Genomic DNA, 22,195 nt, shown 5'->3' on the forward strand with positions numbered 1-22,195 from the left:
ATGGGATTACCATTTAATAGGATATAAATTTATCTACAAATCTCTTGTCTTCAGCAAAATAATCCCAACATTCCTTAAAATGTATATGTCATTTTTTTTGCAAACTCATAAAACAACTCCTCACACAGAAAATTTTTTTTAAAAAAATCATATACCCCCCCATCCCTTACTTAGGATTCTTTTCAATTTGTTAGTCTTTGAGGAAAGTAATTTAAGGTAAAAATTTTCAATCATCTTCTCACCCTTGTATAATTCAAATAGCTCTATTTAAAAAACTACTTTTTAAAGACTATAAAATTACAGATAACAGAAACACTCTCAAATATAATCATAACTCTGAACCACCCACAGAGCATTGTGTGTCCCCATCAATCTTCCTCTAGCCTAAATTAAATTCATTTTTCAAATATTTCAGAATTTCTCCTAGGTATAAAAACAGTCTATTTTGATTCTTGATGGATAAGGTCTGTAATTTTACTTATCTTGGCCAATTCTATTGAAGACAAACATTACAAAACAATAACTCTCAACTCTTTTAATTTATATACAAAGCAAAGCTCAACATTACTGGAGATGTACAATGATTATTTAAACATGCTATACATATGTACAAAGGCAAAGAGACAGAATATAAAAAGTCTTTGCAGCCTCATTCTGAATATGTACAGTAACAAAGGATCAATTGACTTTGAAAACCCATCAAAATTTTATCACCGTAACAAAACTCAGTGTACAATTTCTGCTTAATCTTCCCCTGAAAAAAGTTGGTTTCAAATGGCTAGGATAAAATACAGCTCCCAAACGCAACTTTTTAAATTATAAATAAAGGCCAGCCATTGTTCAGCTGGTCGTTTTCAGCATCAGATTTTAGGAACCACATTAAGTCTTTTAATACGGTGTAGTCTTCAATGTCTGGCCCATGGTAGCATGACATTTTAAGTGTTCTGCCCACAGCAATGGCTTATCCAACAGATTTTCAGCATAAGGGCTTACCAGATTACAAATATACATAAAATTAGGTTCATATAGCTTTTTAAAATTATCAATAAAGGGACTCAAATAAGAAAAGGCAATTTAAGATGTGAGAGAATTTAATCACATATGACAAGTCTGACTGCAATAAAACTATTACATAGGTAGAAGAATTAGCTAAATAAAAAGCTGTTGTTTTAAAAGGGTGTTATATGCAACAGCTCATCATAAAAATTTCACTTTAGATTTTAAATGAATGCCTTCTCAGCACTTCAGGAGGAACCTTTTCCTGAGGAGAGTAGGTGAGTAAGGGATTGAAGTTTGAAGACTTTAGTCTAAAAACTAGGATCTCAGGAAAATGGCTCTAAGACCTGAAGAGAAAAGGGATATGCTTAATCAAATTAAAAACCTTTTGTTTTCTACAAAGGGAGATCTCTTTAATGAAGGTGAGAGGGATTGACACTTACCTTTACACCATTTTTACCCTTTGCCAAATAATAATTTGTTCCTGGTACAGAGAGCCACTCTTTCCTGTTCCTTTGACCCAGCCCGGGGGGAAAAAAGAACAAAAAAGCTTGCTATTTTCTCTCTTGGTGGGGAGGGGGAGGGTGAAGTTGGGGGAGACAAAAACCCATCCAGATGAACCTCCTCAAAATAATGGTTCTATAACTGGTAAGTGGCTTTTTGACACTGAGCTGGAAAAACACTTTCCAGTAATATTTGGGGTGGCTTTTTCATTACAGAATATCCATGGTATAAAAAAATTTTAATTTTAGGAATTTTACTTATTAAATGCTTCATCCAAATACTTTCTTGACATTATAAGGAAATTAGAGAGTTGAATATAGCATTGAAGCTTAATGAATGTGCAACCTTACAAATCCCTAACATTTTCCTTTTAGGTTATGAGAGTAACAGTCCTTTTTATAAAAACTCTGAACTACTTTTCATAGTCTGATCTATAACATAGCAGTACTTTTTGCAGCTCCACAGTTCCATTTGGAATCACTAATACAGCTTCCAATTAGTTTGTCTCTGCTAACAATTTTAGGATTGCCATGACAATGTTTATTGCCCAACAACCTAAAAACCACTTGGCCAGAAATGGCTATAAGAAATTCTCCTCTCTGTCTTTGAGAACCACACCATTACATTTACTCAATCAAATTAAGGCTTTGAGGAGATTACAAAAGATTCTTTCAAGTGTTGGTATAAAGTCACTGGAAACAAGAATAAAAGCAACTTTAAAGGCAACAAAAGATTATGTACTATATACATAATATAGTAGCAAATATTTTATATTTGAGAATCGTTACAGCTTGCATTTCCATTCCATTATTACAAATGATGAAAAACAAAAAAAAAAATTGCAAGTAACGTGCAAATTATAAATACCGGGTCTTCCCACAAAACTAAGTAAATTACTACTTTCCAGTGTTATTTCCCAAATTATGCAGTTGCTTGCCTGCAAAAGCTGAAGCTGATTAGAAAGAAAGTTCTTTATAGTTTAAAATATTTCTTACTCATTTTAGGGAAAACCAAATAGTCAACCATTGAAATGAAAAATAAATTGGATTGTCACAGTCCATCGCAGTTATTGTTACTAGATCCACTTCATTTTTAGGTGTCCAAAATATAAAATGAACGATTCTTTATCTTCAAAATCATCTGTTCTTATAAATGCTACTTAAAACTTTGGTTGTTTTCCTGAAACACAAAAGAAAGTTCTCAATAAATAAAACCCATATTCATATTTTTTTAGTTGTATATCAAATCAATATTCTTAATTTAGTGTCTAGGATATGTAAGGTATAGTAAATTGATTAGAAACCATACTATTACATAATATCTTCAAGTAATTTGACTAGAAATAAAACAATTTTTATTATATTCGATAGGGCAAAATGTTGCTCTAAATACAATTCAGGAATGCTGATTTTCTATGTGGTCTTCACACTATAACATAAAGCATTTGCATATAAAGCACAAATTCTAATCACTGCAAGGTTTGTTATTTCATGTGAGAAACAGTAAGAAGGCCAATCTGTCTGGAATATATAGTAATATTATTATACTTTATATAAAATATACATACTTTTTATTCCTTAGAAAGATGTAATGGCACTAAGTTGTAAAGGGCTTTGAAGGACAAATGAAGCACTTTTGTTTGTTCCAGGAAGCCATAAAAACCACTAGAGGAATGTTAATTATCAGACAAATTATCTAAAACAAAAAAAGTTAGCTTTTGGTGGGAAGAATGAGAGTAAAGGTGGGGAGACAAAAACCCATCCAGATGAACCTCCTTAAAATAATGGTTCTATTTTAGAAAAATAGTTTTGCAACTTTGTGAAGGATGGATTGGAGATGGGGGAGGACTGAAGTAAAGATTCCACAAAAAAAATTATTGTAATAGTCTAGGCAAGAAGTGATGAAGGCCAGAAATAGAGTGAGAAAAAGTTAATGAGAAGAATTCTTCTAAAAAATGTTTGGGCTAACAAGAAATGAGGCAAGATTAATGCAAATAAGAGCTTTTTTCTAACTATGAGAAATGTTATGTTGTAATTTTATTTTTATGTAACATTTGACAAGAATTTAGAACCTAAGGGTGACTGAGACATAGATCACAGGGAAGTTAAGGTTAAGGATATTAGCTTAGGTGATAACTTATTTATTTCCTGTAAGATTTACCAATCTATTGGACAGTAAAACAGCTTTTTTTTTTTTTTAAGCCAATTGAAATGTGGTATGTATTTTCTTTTTTGCCACCTTTTATTTTGACAAATGCTATTTGCAGTTTATAATTTTTTTTTCCTTTTAGCCTGTGTCTTCAATATATTTGTCAATTTGTCATTTAAGTCCCGGGTTAAGTGTGAGGATTCCTGCTAATGCTCAATTTTTGAAAACCTCAGACCTTGTCAGTCTGTTTCCCACAGACTGTGTGTGTGTGTGTGTGTGTGTGTGTGTGTGTGTGTATGTATGTGTGTGCACAAGCCCGCTCTCACACATCCTTTTAAGAATTCCCAGGTGGAAATCTGGTCTCTGGCTCAGAGATTACAATAGTCTCAAATATTTTACACGGATGAGAAAGAATGCTTGTTTGTACAAGAGTCCCAGAATGCGAGTTGATTTTCAAACTTTTATTACAGTATTTTGCACTACATTCAGAAAGGGATAATGTTTAGGCTCAGAGAAGATATTTCTATATTCTGTTATGTTCAGACAACAGAGTACTATGTTCAATTTCAGGTACCAAATTTTAAAGAAGGTTTTTGATTGAAAAGCTAGAGCTACAGAAAGGCACTCAGGATTACAAAAGGTCTTCACATCATGCAATATGAGAATTCATTGAAGGAATTACGAATATTTAGCCTAAAGGAGACTTAGTAGTAGCTTAGTAGCTGCCTTCAAGTATGTGAAGAAATTTCACATGAAAAGGCACAATACTTCTTGTTCTAGGAACATATGCAAAGGTAGGAAAAACGGGTGGAAGTTGCGGACACATATTTAAGATTGAATATATATATTAAAAAAAACTTTCTTATTGTTAAAATTATTCCAAAGTAGAAGACTACGAGGGGAGGTAGTCCGAGGAGTCCTTATAATTTAAGGAATGAGGAACACTTCTAGGGATCATGTGAAAAGATTCCTGTTCAAGTTGAATTAGATAGTCTTCTGAGGTCCCTTCCAAGTATGAGATAATATGAATTTCTGAAAATGAGACAGTTCCAAGTATACCTCAAACATGGAAAGGCTTATTTGTTCTCTAGGCTGGAATGTTCCTGATGAAGAACAAAACAAGAAGGATTTTATTATTCCTTTTCTGAAGTATTCTCAACAGCATTCATATTGCCCAAATCTCCTAGTTTTGTTACTGTCCATGAAAAAAGCCAACTATATTAAATTCTATATAAGAGAAAGCTAAGTTTCTTTGAGAAAACAAATAAAAGATGGATGTAGATATTTTACAGGATAAAAAAGGAGAAATGATGAAAATAAGAAGTTTGGAAAAAGAATAGGAAGCACAAAGAAAGGATTCATCAAACTCAAGCTCAAAGAGAATAAACAAAGCCTTCTCTTGATTATTCATAAATATCTAATGAAGTGGTTATATTTTCTCACATAAATGAAAACACTCTTTTAAAAAAGTAAACATCCCAACTGCCATATTTATTCTATAATAATTAATCTGCTTTAGACTAGAAATTGCTAAACTTATGATCCTATACATTTCTGCTGGTTTGCTCATATGTTTCAATAAATGCTATTATCTTTATGGTTGCTTAAAAAAACTTGTGAGAGAAAATCAAATGAATTGTTGCATCAAGCGAGCCAGACAAAATAGCACCATAGGATTTTGAGCTGGAAGGAATCTTTAAAAAAAAAAACAAGTCTACTCAAACCTCCTAATTTTATAGTTGAGGAAGGCAGAACTTCAAAAGGTTTCATAAATGTGGTTAAATAAAGCACAGCCAATATTCAAATCTACATATTCCAACTCTTAACGTCAATGCTGATATTACTAAACCTAAAAGAAGTTTTCTTTCAAATTGTTGCTGTTACATCTCCTGAATAGTTCTACTGAAAACACTATCTAGGCCAAATCTTGGGCCTCACACGTGCAGTTTTGGTCATTTAATCCATCAGTACTTATATGCAGAATGCAACTCAGGTGGTATTTTCTAAATAAGCAAGTCAATCACTCAACTAGCATTTATTAATGTGCCAGGCATTTTGCTAAGCTCTGGGGATACCATTTACACTCTCAAGAGGCTTAAAATTTAATAATCGTGGCTCAGTCTCTGCGCACACACATGCAATTTAAAAAGAGGAGAAAATTCTCCTGAAGATGTTACTGCTTCATCTTCCAAGAACAGATTTTTAGACCTAAAAGGAATTTTTAGAGTTATGAAAAACTCTCTCTAAAACATTCCATTCAGCCATCACTTGAGAATCTGCTTTTTGAAGACTTCTGATAATGCCAGATTCCCTTTGAAAACAAACTATTCTGCTTTTGGATAGTTCTATTCAGCTGGAATCTGCTTCTCTAAGATTTGTGGCCACTGATTACAAATCTGCCTTCTTTTACAAAGTAAAAAAAGTAGGGATAGCTAGATGAGGCAGTGGATAGAGCACCAGCCCTGAAATTAGGAGAATCTGAATTCAAATCTGGCCTCAGACCCAACACTTCCTAGCTGTGTAACCTTAGGCAAGTCACTTGACCCCAACTGCCTCAGCAAAAAAAATAGTCATTCCTTCCTCCAGAATAGCTTCTACAATACACTTGAATGCTTCAAACATTTCCTACATCGTAGTTTTATGGTTCCACGTTAGTTTTGTATTGATCTAAGCTTGGAGAAATATAGCAAATCACAAAGAATTAGAAACTTAAGAGACACTCCAATCAATACTTGTTGAATTGAACTGATTTAAAAAAAATACTTACTGGCTTCTGAAGTACAATGGGATGATCAGGCAGAAAGTCTGGCTTCTTTCTACAGATGGAAACACTTGAAAGCTTCAACAGGAAATCTCTGCTATATTTAATTCTTTCTGTATACATTAAACACCAATTAGAATTTGACTAAGTAAAATTTTCTGCTATATAAGTTTTGGCATATTTCTTTTATGTTTTATAGACTGAAAAGGTTATTTTTTGGAGGAAAAAAAAAGTTCAAGTTAATATTCCCTCAACTACATCAATTCCCTTCAATTATCCCTTCTTCCTGTGGATGAAACAAGAAACCAGACAGCCCAGTAAAGAGTAATAGTCTGTTGGAAGGAAGGTGAATGCTTGAGGGAATAATTTCTATAGGGACTCTTCTAACTAACCCTCTATGGTCCAATATCTAGATAGATGAGGCATTCCTTGGTACTGCAATACTACAAGTTTTGTTAAATACAACTAATGTTTCTATTTCTAATCCAATTTCTAAAATATTAAAGGTTTTAATTATATGAAATATACTTCAAAACATCAGCCAAACTTTGGCTAGTACCTTGGGAGAGCAAATATTTACTTCAAACCCACATTCCAATTTATACTATCTGGGGAAAAAATTAACAAAGGAAGTCACAAAAGTACCATAAGCTATATAATATCTATTCTATTGCTATATAAATATAATACCACCACCTCAAAATGATATAGCATATAATAGTTTACCCTCAACTGATCTTCATAAAAACCTCATTATTGTCACCAATTTAGATAAGGAATAAGAAACAGATGAAAGAACTTTTGTCATAAGATCATGGCTAGTGAATAAGCCAAAATGAGAACCTAATTCAATCTTCAAACAAGGATTTTTATCAACCACTTTGCATCTTTGTACTTTGGATCACCTATCCAAAAGTCATACATGGTATATAACTCTTTTTCATTTGATATTTATCCTGACCTCATCTCACAAAGCTTATTAGCTATTTACTTTAATTAATAACATTTTCTTATTCAAAGAAACACACAAAATTAAAATTAATAGTATTATTTCTTTTAATTATATTTTGTTGGCTCCAGTTTTATTTAACGTAGGCAACTCCACTGATATAAAAATAATACACCTATTTTCAAGAAAATATACATTATCTTTTTATGTGAATGTTGTTGTACCTTTATTTTTATTTTTTATTTTTTGGCTTTTTTCTCATCCTTGGAAATATCTATTGAAATTCAAGGAGAATCTACATAGTAGGGGAAAATAATTTTAAAAATCAAATACAATAAAACTTTAGCAAATTGTGCTTATTGTTTTAGAAGTGAATAAATTTAAATGTTTTGTATGTTCGGTCCTATACATGTTAATACAATATCATGCACAAAGATGATAATCAAAAATATTTGTTGAATAATGAATGTTTCATCTTTAAATACTACAAAATTCTAAATAGTAATTAGAAGCAACATCATTTGCACATAACATACTAAAGTAGCTTGTTCTCTAAAGTAGTTTAAACATGCCAGAAAAATCTTATTTATAACATTATATTTATTCTTTTAGCAAACCTTTTCTTTACAGATATTACAAATGACCTAGTTATAGAATATTCTTTATAAGCTATAAGTTAATAAAGCATGAATTAATGAAGTTTTACTGTTTAAAAGATGTACCAAATACAGAAAAAACGTCAAAAATAGAAACAACATTAATCTTTACAACCAATGTTTCCACATAATTAATCACCAATTATCACCAATAATTTATCACCAAATATTGTTAAACAGTATCTCCCCCTTTAGGCATAATGTAAATATAATACTTTTCCCAAGTATTTCAAGTTAATATTAAAAATAACTGGAAATCTGAGATGCGGGTTTCTTCATGAAATATAAAGAAGGATGGCAAAAAAAAATCTATCTTTCAACAAGAAAGTCTAAAGTTGAAGACAAGTTGCCTAGAATACAAAAGGTTTTTAGCCAAATTTTAAATTTCATTAGCTAACAACTATATGTTGAATTGATTCACATCTTAATATCAAAAATATTGCCCTTATTTATTTGGGGATTTAGAGACAGATTTACCTTTTTTGACTGGAGACTGATGCTGCTGTGGTTGACTAAGACCTTGAGTGAAGGTTTGCATTCCATTAGTCTTACACTGCTGAACAGGAATAAAATGTACTTTTTAAAGCCCCAATTTTAAATATTTCATGTATCTCCACTTTATTAAAAATTATTTATTCCAATAATTTAAAATGTCAAAGTATAGATTTTGGCTTAAATAATAACTAAACAATGTACTATTTCATTTGATCTTATCTCCTCGGGAGTTTATCATTTCTATACTGATGAGTCTCACATATATTTATCTAACCCTATTTATATAACTACCTCTTAAGACTTCCCAAACTGGATGTATCACAGACTCCTTAAATTTAACATAATCCAAAATTGGTCTTATGTTTTCCCCCAAACACCCTCCATTTCTGAATTTATTTAATACTGTCAAGAGCACCATCATCCCCCATATTTACAAATTAGGTGTTATTCTTGATTTTTCAATCTCTCACCATCCATATTCAATCTATTGCAAAATCCTGTGGATTCTATCTTGATAAAATCTCGTCAATTGACCCAGAACTTCACCTCTAACTGCGACACCTTGGTATACGATTTCATCATCCTGTTCCTGGACTTTATAATACCTTGTCAATTGGTGTCTCTGCTTCAAGTGAGCCCCACTTTAAGTGTCCATCCTTATTCAATTATCAAAGTGAACTTTCTGAAGTTCAGGTCTGATCATATTTCCTATTCATTAATTCCAGTGGCTCCTTATCACCTTTAGAATCAAATATAAAATCAAAATCCTCTTTTTGATATCTAAACTACTTCACAATCTGGTCTCCCTTCTACCTTAACAGCCTTCTTAAACCACATACTTTGCAATACAGTGACAATGGCCTCTTTGATATATTCTTCAACAAGTTACTCATGTCTATATTTCAAGCATTTTTCACTGTTTTTTCCCATGTGTGGAAAATCTTCCTCTTTTACCTTCTAGACTCCCTAGCTTCAAAGCTTCAAGTTAAAATCCCATCTTCTACAAGAAGCCTTTTGGAATCACTATTGATATTAGGGCCTTCTCATTATTGATTATATCCAATTTAATTTATTATAATCCAATTTAAAGTATATATCTTTTTCTGTACGTAATTGTTTTCATGTTGTCTCTCCCATTAGACTATGAACTGCTTGACAGCAGGGACTCCCATCTTTGGTTTTTCTTTGGAGTGCCTGACATACAGTAGATACATAATAAATGACAGACCCAGGAGCCATCCCTTGTAACAGTTTAGCAAAATTAACCAGTATATCAACCAAGTCAGACATTCAAAGTTCTACATCCAAATTGGCCTTTATCTACAAATTAGGGAGAGAGAGAATTTCTGATTTCTACAAATGCTTTTTACTTTTATAATCAATGTGGGAGCAGCTAGATGGCACAGTAAAGAGTATAACAGTCTTGGAGTCAAAAGGACTTGAGTTCAAATTTTATCTCAGACATTCAACATTTACTAGCTGTGTGATCCTGGACAAGTCACTTCACCTCAATTGCCTCACAAAAAACAAAACAAAACAAAACAAAACAAAAACAATATAAAACAAACAAAAAATAAAAACACCCCAAAAGAAATCACACAATGTGATACTTCCCTCCTATAATCTTTCAAGGTACTTTCTGATTACTTCAATCAGAACTTTTATACTTTTCTGTTGTCATTTGTGTGACTATTTTACTTTTGGAAAAAATTAGGAGGCACTAGTGGATGGATAAGTTTGCAAAGAGATCTTCCACATGAGCAGATTATTTGAGCCTTAATTCTGAATTATTCCAAATAATTATCAACATGGATGAACCAGTACACATTAATCACCATTAATATATCAATATTTTCACCTTCAACTATAGAAGGGCAGCAAGAATTGAGTAGGGAATGAATATATTGACTATTACTCTAGACTATTTATGCTATGAATGTCTTTAAATTCTTTTCATAATTTCAATGACTTATTCTCTAAATATTTGTAACTTACCCTGCCAACTCCACTTTGTAAACACTGAGTGCTGCATGGACTTTCATTTTGAAAATTAAAGGGAAATGCTGCTCCTGTTGGGACAAGGTATTTATCTTTATTAATTGATAAAAATAAAACTAAGCAAAAGCCATAAACTTAGTGAGAAGACTTGTCATGGTTTTTAACAGTTGGGTGCCTAAAATAGTCTAGGCAGTAAAACAAAAGTAAATGACTCTTGGATTCTTGAGATTATAATAAAAAGAAGAGTGACTAGCTGAGTCCATCTTCCCTGAGAAAAGAATAAGAAGAAAAAAGCTTAAAAATAAGGAATTTGTTAACTACAAGAAAATATTTTCTATCACTGAATAAATTTATACCTAGGTTTTATTTACTAGATTAGCCAAGAAATCTCCTTCTTGGAGAGCTTTTAAATGTAGGAATGGTTTTAATATATGCAATATAAGAATATTATCCAATGAAGGAAAGTTAACTGAAAGCGTAGGAAGGATATGTCTACACATCTTAGAATTCTTTGATATTAAATTGCTAGGAGCCTTATTATATTAGGGGTATTTTAGTTACCACAGTAGTTTTTTTCCACACATACTGACATTATATAACATAACGTCAAATTTTTATTCTTATTTTCCATTTTTACTTTTTTTATTATTTTGTGGGTTTAATATGAATAGCTGAAAAAATAATAATAGCTGTCTGAAGCAGACAGAAATCTTTATCTAGAATACTTACTCTTTTCAATGAATTTTCCCTTTAAGAATCATATAATTAATCCCTGGAGACATACGGATTTGTTGTAGAATGAAAATAAATGATTGCATTCTTCAAATTTAGAGTGATTCCAAAATCAAATAGGAAATAAAATGGAAATAAGTTTGCAAAGAGATCTTCCACATGAACAGATTATTTGAGTCTTAATTCTGAGTTGCTCAAAATAATTATTAACAATGCAATTATTTTCATCCAGTCAGTCTGTCAATCCAGCACCTAGCCTGGTAGAAAATGTAGCAAAAAAGAAGGTTAAAAAAAGATTTCTTTAATTTGTAGTATAATAATAGGAAAGATAAAATGAAATAAAGCAGCAGTATGGTATGGTGCAGAAACACTAGATTTGCAATCAACACACCCAGTTTCAAATCTGGACTCAACACACACTAGCTATATAACTATAGGTAAATCACTCACCCTTCTCTGAACCTCAACTTCTTCACCTATCTAAAAGCAATTGGATTTGATAGCCTCTAAGATTCCTTACAGTTACCTCTATGATCCTACAATTGCTCAAAATGAATGTTAATCCTAAACTTAAGAAAGGGACCTATAGAGTATGATTTGAGGGTTAACATTCCTCTAAATCAAAGTTTCTTAACTTAAGGTCCTTAAACTTATCTTAAAAAAATTTTTTTTGACAGTTGAATTTCAATAACATTTGTTTCCTTGGCAATCTTATCTACTTTATGAATTCAAAAGGGATCCACAAGTTTTACCAAATTACCAAAGGACTCTGACACGTAAAAAAACTAAGTATCCCTGCTCTAAGTAAACAATCAAGGTAAAGGTAAAGTAAATCTCATTGTAAACAAATTATTGAAATATAAAAACCACAAATGAGGCTGCTAAATATGAAAGGCTATCTGTACACAACAGTAGGTAGTGCAAAAGGATAAATTGTAATAGAAGTTTAGATAAGCTTCTGCTTTAATTTAAGTCAGCTCACAAAAGATTCTTAACATGCCTCTCCTTCCCCCACTTCCCCTCCAGTTAGAATTTTCCCAAGCAATCAACAACAAAAAACTTAACTTTGTGGACTAATGATTCTGAGAATAAAAAGTTAAAATGGGCATTTCTGCAAAAATGTATCTTAAAACTTACCTATTTTCCTATGTTTAGTTTTCCAGAAGTCAGATTACCTGTTCCAGCTCAGAGCATAGCCCTAAACTTTACCAAAATAAGGTTATGACATCACAATCACCACAGAATCTACAAGTGCTGTTTTATAACAATAATTTTTAAACTGCACTTAGATACCTAATTTTTTCAAGGATTTTTCATTCTTCAATAAGACTCTGCAGTGATCATTGTCAATTGGCACAAGTTATGCTGGGGTATTAATCTGAGCAGGAGCCAGTGATCTGCCAAAATGAGACCTGAAACAAAAATACACAAGGTTACTTTTGGTCAAGTACTAATTTAACTCTCACCTTTTGCTGGTCTTTCAGATTATGAGTTAATAGATATTTTTTATTTTTCTTAATATTTCAGATATTAGACAATCTTCCAGTTTTCATTTAACTTTCACACAATAATAATATGGTATTTTGAAGCATTAAGCCATTTATTGATCGAAAACAGCCAATATTTAGAGATGGAGTAGCTAGATTACTCACCATGGGGAGAAGACAGATGTCTAACTGGTCTTGCTGGCTGAAGCGGTTTACCAATCAATTTTTTGGTTTCCATTATCATAAAGACCTTGAGGTTCCATACTTTAAAAGAAAAATTATAGTTATATAGTATGGTTTAACTAAGAAAATTTAATTCTCATTTACATTACTTGATTGAGTTCATGGAATTTTATAAGGTCCATTTTTCATAAAGCTTTTAAATAAGAATAAAGATGTACCAATTCCAAGATAGAAATGAATTCAACAACACTAGTTCAGCACATACTATGTAGAGTTTTTTGTGCTAGCTACTGGAAAGATGACAAGTTTAGACAGGATATGATTACTGATCTAGCAGAGCTAATACAAGGATAAGATACCAAAACAATTATAATTTATAACATAATTAAGCATAACAGACTTGAAAATCAAAAAGCTATCTGAAACTCAGATAAGTTTGTTGCCAACATAAGGGAATAGGAAAGATTTCTCACTTTTAAAGATTGGAGAAGAATTCAACAAGGGGGGAAAATAGGACATCCAAGCATAAAGAATAGGAGTAAAAAAGACAAAGTGTGTTAAAGAACAGAAAATTCTTCAGTTTAAATTAATTCAGTTAATTCACAATTGTATTGTGAATAGAGAATATGAAATAAACCTGGAAAGGTCAGGTTGCACCAGATTGTGGAAACCTTTGAAAACTAGGAAAAAATGATTTCTGGGACATCTTAAATTCAACAAAAATACATCCCTAGTCCCAAATTCCCTGATTCCATCAAGGCTTACAGCTATGGGCTTCTGACTGGCCAGAATTTCTAATTCTTGTCACAGATTCAAACCTACCATGCTACTAATTCCTTGACTGTCTCAATACTGTGCCACCATATGACTATCTCACACCTCTTTCCAACTCTGGCTCTGCAAACACTAACAAAATCAAGTCCACGATTTAGAAAAGACTTGTCCGTCAATTGCTCCATGACTTCAAGTCTGGTCACAATTCCCTAATATATTTTGTCTTACCTATTTAGAATATAAGATTCTTGAGGACAGGGACTGTCTTGCTTATTTGTATTTCTCCTTAAATCCTTAATTCCTGACACAGTAAGCATTAAATATTTCCTCATTCATTAACCTAAGGTCACATAAGTCTACTTCCAATCATCCACAGTCAAAATCATAAAGTCATCTTAACTCTTCCCTCTACCTGAATTAAACCTTATTGAATCTTTCTATGTTCATCACCTACCTATTTCTCTCCATTTGTACTATAATGACCCTCGGCTAGATCCTCATAATTATTTCAGTATCCTCTTAATTGGACTTCTTGCCTCCAGTCTTTCCCCTCAACAATTTAGCCTTAGTATACTACCAGTTGAAATTCCTAAGGGGCAAATCTGTCTCGGCCAATATCCTATACTTACTTATTACTTACTTCATTTTCCCTACACTCAAGATAAAATCCAAAATCCTCTGTTTGGCATTTGGAATCATATTCTGGATCCAATTTATTCTACCAGACTGATTCAAATCCAGCCTCAAAATACATAGCACTTAATAGCTTTATGACCCTGGTCAAGTCACAACCCCAACTGCCTTGGAAAAAAAAAAACAACTAAGAAATTGCTTTGTATTGTTTTGTGTACACCCACATACATACTGTACATATATATCCTGTATTTACTTATTATGTTGTATCATCTCCAATAAAATGTAAAGCTTTTTGAGGGCAGCATCTAGCTCATTTTTGTATCTTTATTTTCAGCACCTAGAAAAGTACCTGACACACATATGAGGCACTTAATAATTCTTGCCTTAAGATAACAGCAAAATAAGAGATGACTAAGTGATTAGTAATATATTGATAGGAACAATGAATGGGAGGTAATGGAGAAAGCTAGTTTAAGAAGAAAAAAATGCTAAACCACTCTAAATATCATGATGTTGAAGTGCTGGTAGGACATTCAGAAAGAATTGGCCAATGATCATCTGAGATGTCAAGATAAGAAATAGATTTAAAAATCATCAACAGAGCATGAATATGATTAATAAGGAAGAAATAAGGGAAACAAGTCAAGGACGTAACTTTGGAAAACACCCCATCTTTTAAGAAAACATCCCTTCCCCTAAGAAAAGGACAGCAAGCAAAGGAGACAAAGACAAAAATGACAAAAAGATAGCAGAATTAAGAGAGCATGGTTCAAGAATAAGACAGTATGATCAACTGCACCAAATATTTCAGGGAAACCAAAGAAAATGGGGACTAGGAAAGAAAAGTCATTGAATTTGATGATGGCAACCTTTGGGAAAACAACTTCTGTAAAGCAGCAGAGTTTAATAAAAGCCAAACTGGAAGAATTTATGGAGACAATGGGTGAGAAAGAAGCAGCTAATATATAAAAACTTATCAATCTTATAAAAAAAGGAAATGTAATAGGTTAGATGGGAGCAGAAAGATAAAAGAAATAACTTTCTTTTCTTTCTTTTTCTTTTCTTTTCTTTTTTTTTTTTTTTTTGGATTAGGGAATGTATGTTTGTAGAAAAACAGGGATAATGCCAAGATGTACAAAAAATATAAAAGGAGAAGGGGAAGAAAGAGAAAATCAAGAGCACAGAAGGCTATTGCCTTACTGAAGAAAAGGCAAACTTCTCCTCTAATCAGAAGGAAAGGAGAGAAAATAAATGATATATGTGTGTATCTATATAGATTTGTATATAAATATACGTGTGTGTGTGTGTGTGTGTGTGTGTGTGTGTATAAAATTGCTTAAAAGGAGCATTTGGAAAAGAAATCTTAGTTTTCAGTTCTTTTTTCTGGGAAAGAAAAAGTAACATGTTGTCTAACTTTTCAATCAACAAGTATTTATGAAGTGTCTGCTATGTGCCAGGTATTAGGAATAGAAAATCAAAAAAAGTCCTTAATTTCAAGAAGCTTACATATTCTATCAGGTGAAAAAACATTTTTCAAATATTATCTCAGGCAAAATTTGCTAAACCATGTCTATTATCAACACAAAGCCAACACAGGTCCAACTCTAATGCCTCATTGTGGCTTGGAGACAGCCTTCTGTTCTTTAAGGGAAGGCCACTGGAGTCCAGGCACTGGCTAGAAAATCTCCTGAACTTTAAAAAAATCTAACTATAGGTTGAACAACTGAAACTCTTTGTCATCTGAGGTTCACTAGCTAAACAGCAAACTCGTTGGCAAAATGTTCGTTTTCTGAAATAAGCAATTTAGAAAAACTAATAATAATAAGAAAGACACAGTAAGACACTGATCCACATTGTTGGAATGAGTGCTCACAATAATGAAATCATGAATCCTTAAATTATCAACACAAATAGATTAAACAACCCCTTATAAATCCTTTTATTCTTCATCCAGAAAGCCTAAAAACTCGGCAAATCGTGTAGAAATCAGGTTTAAATGTGCCCAATGTTATTTATACCCCAAGCAAAAAGGTTTCCTTTTCTTTTTTGAGGAATGGAAGGAACAAAGGGGCACAGTTAAAATTAAATGCAAAAGTAAAATAAAAATTTCTTTATTTGAGGAAGAAGGAAAGAAAAGATAAAGAGATGAATATGAATGATGTTTGACCTATTTACTTCACAAAGTAATGCCATGGAATCTTTGGGGGCTTGTTTTAGGTTTGTTTTTTTGTTTTGTTTTTTTTTTTGTTCTTATTTTTGTGTCTACATTTCTGACTTCAAGGCTGTAGTGAGCTCCAGGTGAGAAAAGCCTCTCCCAATGAAGCTCTACAACAATTCTGAAAATTACTGAGTTTTAAAGAGAGCTTTTCTGGGACACAGAACTACAACCAATATGTATCAGGGGTTTAACTTAAATCCAGGTCTTCCAGATGTAGAGGATAGTTCTCTATCACCACAGAATTAAATGGTTAACTAGTTAAAAATTCCCACACTTAACTGTCTCAACCTGAGCCATAAAAAGGTGGCATTGCTTCCACTACATACCTTGTAGAATTTGGAGAAGAAAGAACTTTAAGGCACCATATAAATGTGAGTTACAAAAAGAATTTTGAAAGAAAAAGATTATCTACAATTCCATTATTAAAACCACAACCTTTAAATAATGCCCCTTTTTAAAAGAACTATATAAATTTTACATTAAAAAAGAAACTAAATGCTGACAATTTCTATTACCAGTTTGTGACAAAAACAAGCATTATTCCAAAAGAGCAGTTTTTGTTTATTCAATTTAATGTTTAATATTGTCAGAAGAGAGTGTCAAGAATAATTTATTAGTCAATAGCTAAAGAATACCAATATTTGTATTGACAGTTTTTGATACTACAATTTTGACTAGTTAAAATTTTAAACAAGTCTAATAAGGTTTTTAAATGAGGTCCAAGAATCTGTAATACATAAAATGCTTTACTCTCTTTTTAATGCTTTTGTAAACATTCTGACAGTTATTATAAAATACATTATTATCTAGCAAATTTTTGCTATGTTGCCTATTACAAGAATTATTGGAAATGTATTAATAGTATACGTACAAGATGTAACTATATAATAAAAGGAAGCTTCCTGATGCTAAAACAAAGGATTTCACATAAAACGAAATGATATACTATATTATCTAAAAACCTATATACAATACAAAATCTATAATCCATAGCTAAAAATTTTTACAGATAAATTACCAAGTTAATAAAGTCTATAAAATAAAATCAGATGCTACATAAATCCCAGTTCCTCATTCACTCAGTGGACAAATCCTCAATGCAGAATTGAAAAAGTTTTCCTCGAAACAGTTGGTATTACCTAGAGCAGGCATTTGTGATGTCAACAGTTGCAAGGGAAACAGAATCCTACATACAACATTTGGCAGCAAATGGTAAAGACTACCAAAATGTTAATGTATAAAAGTTTTAGCATTTATAAATTTCCTGCTAGAAATTTAGAACTTTAAACATCATTCATTTTGAAACAGGTAGTCATGAATTCAGTAAGAGGCCTATAAGTAATTGTTGCTACAAATGTGTTAAAAATAGTGTTTTAAATACAATCACGCTGTAAAAATGACACTGGTCTGAGAGTTAGAAGACTTATTTTTCAATCCCAGTTCTTTACTAACTAGCTGACTGTAAGTAAGACCATGAACAAGGTGATAATTTCTGTAGTCTGTAGAGCTCAGTTTTCTCTTCTATAAAATGGTTGACTAGATTATTGCTAAAGTCTTACTAATGAAATTTAACGTGTCTATGAATAATATGGAATTCTCTATAGTTTTTTCTAACCAATAGCAAGTCAAGCATACAAGTATACACATGCATTAACTTGAGGTAAGCCAAAACCACTACTCATTACAGTGTTGCAGTAAAGAAATTACTAACCTTTGGTACTTTGTCATTTATGAATAATGGAAAGAAATAAATTATTAAAAAAATATATTATTCAATTAAAATCACGAATTAAGTACTGTCTGATACTTAGTATCTACCTGTTTAATGATTAATCCAAAACGTAAAGAGCATCACATTTGTGGTTGAAAAATCAAAGGATTAATTGGAGTGTGTCCAGACATCATGCCATTCCCCCCTTAGAAATTAACTTTTTAAATTGTATCAATTAAGTTACTGGACCACTTTCTTTTTGTATTACCAAAAACGTACAGTGAAATTCCAGATCAAAAGCCCAATTACTTGAATACAGTTTTAAAATGCAAAATCAGGTACCTAAAACCACCCTCTTAAATTTTATTTCTATATCAAATGTGTTATTAATCCTTCCAGCTATCAGAAAAGGGAAGAAATATTTGAGAAATAAAAAAAACAAGATAAAGAGAAGTTTAAATGATGAAAACAATCATCAATCCATTAATTTTTCCATATGACCAAGAATATAATATCAATTTCATGAAAACTTTAAAATCTCGGTACATCACATTCAGAAAATTAAGAACTCTTAAAAATTAATGACACATTTCATGAATGAACATGAAAAGTGAAGAAAAGAAGGCACTTTGTTTTTGCATGTCAAAATTTAAGATAATGCCTGACAGTTACAAAACTTAAAAGGCACTTAAGTGTGTCCAATTACTCATTGAAATACTGATAGGAAAACGGCAAGAGGGGAATAAGTGCAAGCAGAAATCATCTATGTGGTTCCAGCTGAAGACTCCCTTATTACTAATATTGTTTCTTGATCCTGAAAGTAATGTCTAAAAATTCAGTTTCACTCCATGGGGGGAAGGGGGAGAGAAGATGCAAACAAAACCCCAAAACACTTAAAAGGTAGGAGGAGCAAGAGAGAACATAATCTTGCCTAAAAGCCAATTAATAATCAAACTTCCAGGTTTGTCAGCTGATGGCACAGTAGATATAGCCCCAAGCCTGGAGTCCTCAGACACCTACTTAGCCGCGTGACCCTAGGTACATCACTTAACCCTGTTTTTTTTTGTTTTTTTGTTTTTTTTTGCTGAGGCAATTGGGGTTAAGCGACTTGCCTAGAGTCACACAGCTAGGAAGTGTTAAGGGTCTGAGACCACATTTGAACTCAGGTCCTCCTGACCTCAGGGCTGGTGCTCTATCCACTGCCCCACCTGGCTGCCCCCACTTAACCCTGTTTATATCAGTTTTCTTATTTATAAAAAGAGCTGGAGAAAGAAATGGCAAACCACGCCAGCGTCTTTGCCAAGAAAACCTCCAATGAGGTCACTTAAGAACCTGAAAAAGACTAGACAATAACAAAAAAATCAAACGTTTCCTAAGTGCCCAATATGTGCTAGATGCAAAGTGAAACAGTCCCTAACTTCACATTCTAAAAGGGAGCCAACATCTGTACGTGTAGATAGCAAAATAGCTGCCAAGTTATTTGGGAGGTGGGGGAACGTTCAGGAATGCGCTCATTTAATTAGTCAGATTTGAGCCAAGTCTTGAGCCATCTTTTTGAAGAACTTTTCTATGTTAATGTCAATTAACCACACAACACAAAGCTGGCTTGTGGTTAGGATACAGTAACAGGTGCCTTTTTCTTTCAGTTTTTCCCAGTTACAGGGGAGGTCCGTCAACTTTAAATATGCCCCATCCACCTCCCCCGCCCACCCACCCATATTTGTAAATTTATTCAGATAATCTTATTTCAATAGATTCGCTTTTCTTTGTAACCCTCCTCAGTGCTTCTAAGCATTTGAAAACACTCCGAGAAGGGGCCCCATAATTTTAAGTTGCCAAAGGGATCCACCCACCGAAACTCCTGATATAGGGAAGAAAACAGTGCTAGAAACATAAACAAAAACACTTACGGGGAAAAGAAAAACTAACAAGCCCAGGCCAGCCACAAAACCGCTAACTCAGTCACAGGTATTGGGATCCCTGGGGGTGGCGGGGCACACACACACACACACACACACACACACACACACACAACCCCTCCCCGCCCCCTCCGGCTCCCGCTCCTCCGCCCTAGGCCTGGGAGCGACCCGCTCGACGACCGTAACCGCCCTCTCCCATCCCCCACCGCATCCATTCCCCCTGCCCTTCCCACACACATCCCCTTCAGGACAGCCCCCTCCTCTTTTCAAGATCGCCCCGCCCCCCTTCGCAGTCCCTCCTTCTCCGAGGCCCCGCCACCTACCGCCTCAGGATCGGAGAGAGCTCGGGGCAGGGTGTCCGGTGCGGCACCGCGGCTTCCCAGCTCTGGCACAACGACCCCCGGCGCAGCCACCCCGTCGGTCCTCTTGCCTCCGGTCGAGGGCACCGTTCCCTCCTCACGCTGCCTCCTCCTCCTCCGGGAGCGGCCGCGGGGTCGGGAGCGGGATCCCGACTGGGGCTAGGGGGCGGGGGAGGGGCGGGGGAGAGGCAGGTCTGGGTGGGGTCGGGGAGGGGCGGGGAAGGGGCGGAGCCTGCGAAGAGGCAGGGGCAGCGTCTCGCCCCTACAGGGACCGTTAAACGGGCGGCGCACGGGCCAGCAGGTGCTCGCGCGCCGCCTAGGCTGAGGATGAAGGGCGGGGGAGCGGGAGCGGGAGCAGGGGAAAGAGCACACTTTTAGGGAGAGGCGCGTCTAAAACCGCCCCTCGGAGGGGCCCGGGCGCAGTCTGGCTGTGGAGCGGACCGCCCGCGGGAGCCCCGTTGTGGGGATGCTGCTCGAGGGATCCCTCTGGCTGGGGCTGTCAAGTGGAGTTCAGATTCTGCTCATAGTTTGCTTTCTTGGGGGAGGTTTGAAAAGGGAAAAAAGTTACTTTCCACAGACTGGAGACTACGAGAATTTTTTCAAATTAATTTTTTTTTTCAATTAAGCATTTATTTTCTTTATTTCTTATAAACCCTACCCCCTATGCACACACACACACACAAACCACAAAAACAAATCTCTGACACTCATTGACAGTTGAGCAAAACAAATCACTACATTGCCTCTCCAAAAGACATGTTACAATTAGCATTTTCAGGAGAGATGCCGAGACTGCCTGTCAGGGTCGGGTCACCTGTTGTCTCAAAACCATCTTTCTAAATTTTTTATCAGACCTGAGATTTCATCAGCGATCTAGAGCTCCAGTAGAAGAACCTCACCAAAACGATCAGGGACTTGAGAAGTTCTGTGACATTTTTCAGTCAGTATTATATCCGAAACTGACTTCTAAAGCAACCCTCCCTTCTAAGCCGTCCCTGCTGCACGTCTAAATAGAAAGCCTCTGGAAAATACCACCTCAGCCAAAAGAAGCAAAAGTCAAGTTAACTGCTCTCTAAATGGAGACATTACTATCAATTATCAGCTTCTCCCACCCTCCCAAAAGAGGGAGTTAACAAAATGGAGAGGCTCCTTATCCTTACTCCAGAAATAACTTGACTGAGGAATGCATTATTGGATAAATGTGACCTAGAATATTTATTAAATTTAATATGTAAGTCAGAATTTCGGTAAATCTTTTCTTTCACAAGGACTACAATTATTATCCACATCTTAGAGGACCTCAGCATAAATGTTTACTCAAATAGTAATCTCAGACATACTTTCTCAATTTACTCAACTCCTGGGACTTACTGCAATTTATCTGTCATATAGAGGGGATGGTCACATATTTAAATTTGCCATTAAGCACAACTGTTTTACTTCCAAGATCAAGAACTCAGAAATGTCTTTGTTCTGTCCTAAACTATTATTCCTTTCCCTCTCTCTGCTTTATTCTTCCTACAATCTCCTTGTCATTCTTGTCTTGACATTCAATGCCTATTCCCCCCCTTCACTTTCCTCCCTTAATCCTTTAACAATTCTACATTTGATACTCAATCACTATCCAATTGACACTCACATTTTAGCAAACCATCTGTCCCTGAGTTAT

General features: G+C 34.2%; 1 protein-coding gene across 3 annotated transcripts; it reads right to left on the reverse strand.

The window, feature by feature from the left end:
- Positions 1-147: 147 nt before the first annotated feature.
- Positions 148-20,713, reverse strand: C1H8orf88 (chromosome 1 C8orf88 homolog). 3 transcript variants are annotated; one of them, XM_031946966.1, is made up of 6 exons: positions 20,491-20,713; positions 12,892-12,990; positions 10,505-10,578; positions 8,492-8,567; positions 6,416-6,522; positions 148-2,679 (listed from the first exon to the last, which is right to left on the reverse strand). In XM_031946966.1, the coding sequence occupies exons 2-6, from the start codon at positions 12,968-12,970 to the stop codon at positions 2,656-2,658; spliced, it is 360 nt and encodes a 119-aa protein (XP_031802826.1). In that variant the 5' UTR covers positions 12,971-12,990; positions 20,491-20,713; the 3' UTR covers positions 148-2,655. The 3 variants fall into 3 exon arrangements, 2 of the variants coding, with proteins under 2 accessions (XP_031802826.1, XP_031802825.1); XM_031946965.1 differs by having other exon boundaries at positions 8,492-8,570; positions 20,491-20,711; XR_004231045.1 differs by lacking the exons at positions 148-2,679; positions 20,491-20,713 and adding exons at positions 12,377-12,651; positions 17,556-19,330 and having other exon boundaries at positions 6,415-6,522; positions 8,492-8,570.
- Between the last annotated feature and the right edge of the window lie 1,482 nt (positions 20,714-22,195).

This window comes from Sarcophilus harrisii, chromosome 1 (genome assembly GCF_902635505.1).
Source record: "Sarcophilus harrisii chromosome 1, mSarHar1.11, whole genome shotgun sequence".
Classification (NCBI taxonomy): domain Eukaryota; kingdom Metazoa; phylum Chordata; class Mammalia; order Dasyuromorphia; family Dasyuridae; genus Sarcophilus; species Sarcophilus harrisii.